Here is a 7,893-nt window from a genome sequence, read left to right on the forward strand (position 1 = left end):
AGAAGTGGAGGAGGAGGAAGAGGAGGACTGTGGGGCCCTTGGTGCTCTCTGAGCTTGGTGGTTTTCTTGACGTTTCATTACCAAACTAGGTAACCTCATCAGTGCTATAATTTCCATAGTTTCAACTGGGAAACTGTGCGTATTCTAGACCAAGCCATGTCCCGAAAAGTTAAAAAAAATTCTTAGACACACTCAGACATATCAGCCATCAGCAGGCGCATAGAGATAAAGAACGTCTACATACCCTCCTTGCAGACGTTTCATGACCCAACTAGGTAACAACATCAGTGCTAACACTGTTTATATTTGTTTTCTAAGCATCTCGCTTTTCTTCAACGGGTGGATCTCTAAAAATGTCTCCCACTTCCACTGTTAACCTTTTAGATTCTCCAGAAAGCCCCGGAAGAGATTCCTAAATCTCCCATTAACGTAATCCAATTGGTTTTGGATTCGAAGCATGTTACGGCTGACCTGCTTGCAGAAACCACTTCAAAGGTAAGTAGATCTTCCCAATCCCCAAATGGGGCAAGACTCATTTAACAACGGTCTCACTTAGTAACAGACTTGTTGCTTCCATTTCTGAGTTCATCGTCCTTTTCCTAGATGAGAGCCAAGCTTTCTGACCTGCTGACCATCTACGTAGGCCCTTTGTCCAAAAACGTTTGTCTGAAGACCGTGAAAAAAGCCTTTAGGAAATGTGGCCACATTCAGACGATCCGGGTCATTCCAGAAACAGTTAAGGCAAGTAGTCAAGCCATTTTGCTGTCCTGGACAGTGGGCAGGGCAAATCCATGGGGTGTGTGTGGAAAACTGGGCTGTTGAATTTCTCCGTTCACCCTCCGATCTCTGGCCCATCTTCAGTTTCCTAAAACAGGAACTTGACTTGAACTGGTCATTTTGATGGAACAACAGAAGGAACTCGCTGGTCAGCCAGCAGGATTTGGGACAAGGAGATGATGGTGCTGTGCTTGGAAAGTGTACAGAAGCTTTAATTGGTTCAAAACTGGGGTGTCCCGCATGGTTTTGTGCAAGCCTAGATTTGCACAGGTGTCATGTCTCATGCGGAAGCTTCATTGCTTGCCAATTTGCTTCCGGGTCCAGTTCAAGGTGCTGGTTGTCACCTTCAAAGCCGTACATGGCTTGGAACCAGGTTAACTGAAGGACCGTCTCTTCCATCTAGCACAGGGGTAGGCAACCTCGGCTCTTTTAAGACTCATGGACTTCAACTCCCAGAATTCCTGACCCAGTGTGGCTCAGCTTGGAAACCTCTCCCTTTCCACTCAGCATAGCTGACAGGAATTCTGGGAGTTGAAGTCCATGAGTCATAAAAGAGCCGAGGTTGCCTACCCCTGATTAGCAGAACCAAGAAGAAGGGCCTTCTCCACAGTGGCTCCTTCTCTGTGGAACATCATCCCTTCAGAGATAAGATTGGCCACTACTTTGATGCGCGTTTGAAGGCGCGTTTTTGCCAATGGACCTGGGGACCCCAGAGTGGGATGGATCCCATCAAGGGGTTCACGGGGTGGGGGTGGGGGTGATTGCTTTTTTATAATTCTTAAATTGGGCTTCTATCCTTGTAAGCTGCCTGGAGTCACTGAGAATGAGTTGGGCAGCCATTCATTATTGGTAGGGAAGGAAGGAAGGAAGGAAGGAAGGAAGGAAGGAAGGAAGGAAGGAAGGAAGGAAGGAAGGAAGGAAGGAAGGAAGGAAGGAAGGAAGGATGGATCTGAGAATTGGGAAGCACCAAACCCTTCATTTAACTGCTGGCACCCCTTTTTGTCTCTACCAAAGCCCCACCTCTGTATTCAATATGAAGTCTTGGAAGGTGCACAGCTGGCTTTGGAAGAGCTGAACGGAGCAGAAATAGGAGGATCTGCCCTCCAGGTAGGCTCACCTTTAAATTCCAGGATGGGAGAGAGAACAGGTGCCTGGCGTCTGTCGAAACGTTAGGCCCTTCATTTCTCTCTTTAAAGCCCCTTCACTCTGGTTGAGATCGGATTTTCCCAACTCCACAGTTCAAGCCCCAACTACACTCTTGTGTGGGTAAACTGTGGTTTATCCAAAGAACACAGAGGGTGGAACAAGGCCAAGGGCCCATCCTGCCCAATGCAGCCGGAAGATTCTCTGGTATAGGCAAACCAGACTGGCCAAATTCTTGTCCTGTATTTTGGCTTCGTCTAAGATCCAAAGGCCCGTAACCGAGAGGACCCTGGATGGTGAGATGCTGGTGCAGGAGCTGGAGAGGGATCCTGAAAACGAAGGCATGGTTTACTTGGCCGGGGTGAGGAAAGGTCAAGATGAGACGGAGCTGCGAGAACAGCTGGGCCCTTTGAAAGGCTTACGGTCCATTTTTTGGCCAAGAGGTCTCCAGACCGGAAGACGGAGGAATTACTGCTTTTTGAGTAAGTGTGGCCATAAATGAGGGCTGCTCTCCAAAACAGTATTGCTGCAGGAGATAATTATCTGTGGATGAAGATTCTAAAGTTCTCCTTTCTAGTTTTTCCTCTTTTTTTTTCTCTTCTGGCTCTTAAAAGCCTTTCCCGTTTGACAGCCACGGCTCTCAGGGGTAATCCTTGACCCCACACAACGCATTTTATGGCCTTTTTTATGTTGGTCGAAGGGAAGGAAAGGAAAGGAAAGGAGGTTAATGGATAAGGGAGGGAAGGAGAAAGGAAGGACGAAAAGGAAGGAAGGAAGGAAGGAAGGAAGGAAAGGAGGGAGGGAGGGAGGGAGGGAGGGAGGAAATAAAGGAAAGGTGAATAGCTAAGAAGGAAGGAAGGAAGGAAGGAGAGGAAGGAAAAAAGGAAAGGAAGGGGAAAGAAAGGAAAGGAGGTTAATGGATAAGGGAGGGAAGGAGAAAGGAAGGACGAAAAGGAAGGAAGGAAGGAAGGAAAGGAGGGAGGGAGGGAGGAAAGAAAGGAAAGGTGAATGGCTAAGAGGGAAGAAAGGAAGGAAGGAAGGAGAGGAAGGGAAAAAGGAAAGTTAGGGGAAGGAAAGGAAAGGTGAATGGATAAGGGAGGGAAGGAGAAAGGAAGGACAAAAAGGAAGGAAGGAAGGAAAGAAAGGAAAGGTGAATGGCTAAGAGGGAAGGAAGGAAGGAGAGGAAGGGAAAAAGGAAAGGAAGGGGAAGGAAAGGAGGTGAATGGATAGGGAAGGGAGGGAGGGAGAAAGGAAGGACGAAAGGTAAGGAAAGGAAGGAAAGGAGGTAGGTAGGTAGGGAGAAAAGAAAGGAAAGGTGAATGGCTAAGAGAAGGAAGGAAGGAAGGAGAGGAAGGGAAAAAGGAAAGGAAGGGAAGAGAAGGGAGGGAGGGAGAAAGGAAAGGGGAAGAAATTATAGGAAATGTCTTAATTTAAACCGTTTCCATCCGGGCTGTCCCCACTTCTTAGCCAACTTTGCCCAACACGATTCTCAAGGCCACAGCTCTGATTTCACAAACAATTGATTAATTTGCATTATTTGGGGGGGGTGTCTCCCTGTTAGGATTCCAGAGCCCGGAGTGTGCCTCCGAGGCCCTCCGACTCCTCCAAGGGAGCATGTTTCGAAGCAGGAAGGCCCTCTCGTCTCCCACCTTCTTCCGGTGGGCCCGTCTGGTGAACGAAAAGGGCCAAGGAGGAGCAGAAGGGCAGGAGGAGCCGCAGCAAGTCTTGGATTTGGTGAGCCAGCCGGGGTTACGAGGGGTGCCAGACGCAGAGCGAGATTCGCAGGCCTCCCTTTTCAGCTCTGGGATGAGGGAAGCTTCATCTGAGCCTTGGGGGGCCTAGTGGTTAAAGCGCAGCGCAGGTAGTTCTCGGCTTGCGGCCACATTGGAGCCCCAAACATCTATTGCTGAGCAAGCCATTTGTGAAGTGAGTTTTGCCCCATTTGGCCGCCTTTTTTGCGATTGCTGTCTCCGGAGGAAGCCCATCCCTGGTGTTGTCGTCAATGAAATGGGTGCATTGGGTTGGCGGATTCTGGGTTCCTTGGTGGTCACTGAGCTTGGTTGTTTTCTTGCAGACGTTTCATTACCTAACTAGGTAACATCCTCAGGGCTAGAAGGGAGTGGGGTTTGCAGGGAGGAAGATTGTGGGGTCCTTGGTGCTCTCTGAGCTTGTTTTTCTTGCAGACATTTCATTACCAAACTAGGTAACATCATCAGGGCTAGAAAGAAATGGGGTTAGAGGAGGAGGAGGAACTTCTTGGTGGTCACTGAGCTTGGTTATTTTCTTGCAGACTTTTCATTGCCTAACTAGGTAACATCATCAGGGCTAGAAGGGAATGTGGTTTGCAAAGGGGAGTAAGGAGAGGAGGAGGAGGAGGAGGAGGAGGAGGAGGAGGAGGAGGAGGAGGAGAGAATTAAACCTCCAAAGGATGTCCAAGCTGTGAGGTGAATCACCCAGAAACAGGACACGCCAAAATTAAAGCTGCCACTGCAAACTTTTTCTTAGCCGGCGCATATTGTTACATCAGGCCCTGGTGTCACAACTGCACACCATTCTTCTGCAGACAGTGTGCTCCTCTGTCCAAGGCAGGGACTGTTGTTGGTGAGGAATGATGTTCACAAATATTTTCTTACCTCCAACCTGCTTACCTGACGTTTCACTACCCAACTAGGCAACATCATCAATGCTAGAAGGGCGTAGAGTTAGGGAGGAGGAGGAGGGGAGGAAGAAGAGGAAGAGAAGGAGGAGGACTTTGTGGTCTTTGATGCTCTCTGAGCTTGGTTCTTTTCTTGCAGACGTTTCATGACCCAACTAGGTAACATCATCAGGGCTAGAGGGGGAATGTGGTTTGCAAAGGGGAGTAAGGAGAAAAGGAGGAGGAGAACTGTGGGGTCCTTGGTGCCCTCTGAGCTTGGTTGTTTTCTTGCAGACCTTTCATGACCCAACTAGGTAACATCATCAGGGCTAGAAGGGAGTGGAGATTGGGAGGAAGGAGGGATTGAGTTTCTTGCACAATCCATGGCTTCCTGCATCTCTTCCTTGCTTGTTTTGCTCTGCTCGTTTCAACGAAAACACGTCTATCATTTCTGCACAGGAACTTGGCTTGACGAGAGCCATCAAGAAACTGGACCGCAGGGTCAAAACGCTCTATGAGCAGGTTCCCGAGAACAGCCTTTGCCTCGTTCTGTTACCAGGCACCGACAGGTGAAAAAAAAACAAACAGTCTTGTTATTTCCTTCCCTTTTCTTTTTCCACAGAGAAGTGTTCTTTCACCTCGGGCTCTCCGGTTGGGGATCTTTCCTTTCTCGGCGTGACGCTTAAGAGAACGATTTTGCAAACGAGGCTGGCCTCCCCTTGGCGTCTCGCCTTCGGCCTGACGCAGGTCACCTCGAGGGGGGAACTGGAGCCAGATGAATGGTTTTGCAGCTTCAGAAGGGCATCCAAGCTTATCACAGGCTTGGATGCAATAGGGAAGCCGAGTTGCTGAGGCTGTTTCTTCTCCATTCAGCCCTCTGATCCTCAGCTCAGGGGGAGGAGGAGAAAGAGACCCCATTGTGGGTCTCAGCAGGATTGCTGGCCTGTTGTTGTTGTTGTTGTTAAATGGAAGGTCTCTTGCTGGCTCTGGTCTTTATCCCCAAGCTGGCTCCAGCGCGGTTGCGATTTCTCCCGCTAAGCCATAATAAAGTTTGTGGCTTGGCACTCTCCATTGTGGCTTATTCCACCGACTGTAGTCTGGCACGTTGGGCCTTGCATGATCCTTTCCGCTTGGTGGATTTCAAGGTTTACGGTTATCAGAAAGGAAGCCCGGGACTTAATTTTCCCTAAGAGCTTTTTTTTCAGTGCTGTTGTAACTTTGAATGGTGGCTAAATGAACGGTTGTAAGCCGAGGACTGCCTCCAATTCAATGCTTAGGTTGATGCAGTTTGGGATTTTTCTGTCACTGCAATTCACTTTATCAAGGAGTCGACCCAGCGAGCACCGTTTCTTCGGGAGAAATCTTAACACCTTTTTCCTCACTTACTTTTTTTGCAGGCTCTCCAGCTCTCTTGGTGGCCTCGGCCTTTTGGGAATCAAAGGCGAAAAGAGCATTTCCACGTCCTGCTAAAAACACGTCGAGCTTCGAGCACACACACACAGCCCCCGGCCTCGCTTGAATGTCTGCAAGCTTTTCCAAGGAAATTTTTTTTAATACAGCATTAAATTATTTTTGTACAGTACCAAACAATCTCAAGAATTCAATTCCATTGTTAATGCAGGAAACGTTTTTTAAAGCTCCCTGCAGACTACCAGATGTTAGGGGAGTCTCTGGAGGGTGGAGAACAGCAGAAAAGTCAGTGGCTGGCATCCATTCAGCCACCAAGCACGACATTTTTAAAGTTTCTGTGTTATATATACATACATACATACATACATACATTTAAAAAAAGGGAGGATGAAACGGTTCAACCCCTGCGAAATTAACAGAAGGATAGAATCAAGATCACGTGAAGTGTTAATACCACTTTACAAGGCCTTGGTAAGGCCACACTTGGAATATGGCATCCAGTTTTGGTCACCACGATGTAAAAAAAGATGTTGAGACTCTAGAAAGAGTGCAGAGAAGAGCAACAAAGATGATTAGGGGACTGGAGGCTAAAACTTACAAGGAACGGTTGCTGGAATTGGGTATGTCTAGTTTAATGAAGAGAAGGACGAGGGGGGACAGGATAGCAGTCTTCCAGTATCTCAGGGGCTGCCCCAAAGAAGAGGGAGCCAAGCTATTCTCCAAAGCGCCTGAAGGCAGGACAAGAAGCAACGGATGGAAACTAATCAAGGAGAGAAGCAACCTGGAACTAAGGAGAAACTTCCTGACAGTTAGAACAATTAACCAGTGGAACAACCTGCCTCCAGAAGCGGTGAATGCTCCAATACTGAAGGTTTTCAAGAAGAGACTGGACAGCCATCTGTCTGAAATGGTACTATAGGGTTTCCTGCCTGAGCAGGGGGTTGGACTAGATAACCTTCAAGGTCCCTTCCAACTTCATTATTAGTATTAGTATTTATTGCCTATACAGGTAGTCCTTGACTTATGACTGCAATTGAGCACAATTTCTGTTACTAAGCGAGGCGGTTCTTAAGTGAATTTTGCTCCATTTTACGACCTTTCTCGCCGGCAGTGGTACAGTTAGCCAAATAGCCGTTAAGCGAATCTGGCTTCCCCATGGACTTTGCTTGTGGAGAAAGTCCCAAAAGGGGATCACGTGACCCCAGGACACCCCAACCTGTCATAAAGATGAGCCGGTGGGCCGAGGGTCCAAACTTTGAATCAGGTGACCCTGGGGAAGCTGCGACGGTCGTAAGCGTGAAAAACAAGTCAATTTGCTTTCTTCAGTGCCGTTGCAACTTTAAATGGTCACTGAATGAACTGTTGTAAATCGAGGACTAGTTGTCCATTGAACCAGCGACTGTAGCTTCAGGTTCCACAGATGATTAGATCAATCGAAGAAAAAGAGTTGGTGGGGGGAGAAAAAGCATGATAAACTTGGAAGAAACGGCAAAGAGGGCAGACTTTTTATTAACGGGCGGAGTGTGTGTGTGCGAGGGAAGGGTGAGAACATTTTGCCAGATATTCTGCTAGAAAAGGATAGGATCCAGCCATTCAGGGGGGAAATTAACCCAGGAAATTGCAGTTTATTAGAGAAAAAAAATTCATTTCAATTCAGTCTTGGCCCGTCTGTGTGGGTGACCCCAGCTGCAAAACGAAGCTTTGGGTTTACATTTTGGCCCCCTCCCCGTGACAGCTCCAAGCTATTGTCCGGACAGCAAACAATACACAAAGCAGATTGTGTATTCCTGAGGCATACCTCGCTCCTGCCCACCAGATTCCCATAATTGAGCTTTTCATAAACGTCGGTGGCATGCCCCTCCGCCGGCTAACAGGCACGCCGAGTGCATACCGTGCGGTCTGGAGGAAGTGGCCGGCTTGCCTCGGCT

General features: G+C 48.3%; 1 protein-coding gene across 1 annotated transcript in view; it reads left to right on the forward strand.

Moving 5' to 3' along the window:
• The window catches only part of REXO5 (RNA exonuclease 5), a 17,474-nt gene extending 11,422 nt beyond the window's left edge, over positions 1-6,052 (forward strand). The window contains exons 10-16 of the mRNA XM_029285817.1: positions 385-495; positions 604-741; positions 1,792-1,884; positions 2,183-2,402; positions 3,482-3,654; positions 5,015-5,124; positions 5,953-6,052. Coding sequence (XP_029141650.1) covers positions 385-495; positions 604-741; positions 1,792-1,884; positions 2,183-2,402; positions 3,482-3,654; positions 5,015-5,124; positions 5,953-6,025 — 918 coding nt within the window. The 3' untranslated portion in view covers positions 6,026-6,052. The remainder of the gene's footprint in view (positions 1-384; positions 496-603; positions 742-1,791; positions 1,885-2,182; positions 2,403-3,481; positions 3,655-5,014; positions 5,125-5,952) is intronic.
• Positions 6,053-7,893: the final 1,841 nt, after the last annotated feature.

The sequence above is a fragment of the Protobothrops mucrosquamatus genome, unplaced genomic scaffold (genome assembly GCF_001527695.2).
Source record: "Protobothrops mucrosquamatus isolate PMUCROS unplaced genomic scaffold, P.Mucros_1.0 scaffold2288, whole genome shotgun sequence".
Lineage (NCBI taxonomy): Eukaryota > Metazoa > Chordata > Lepidosauria > Squamata > Viperidae > Protobothrops > Protobothrops mucrosquamatus.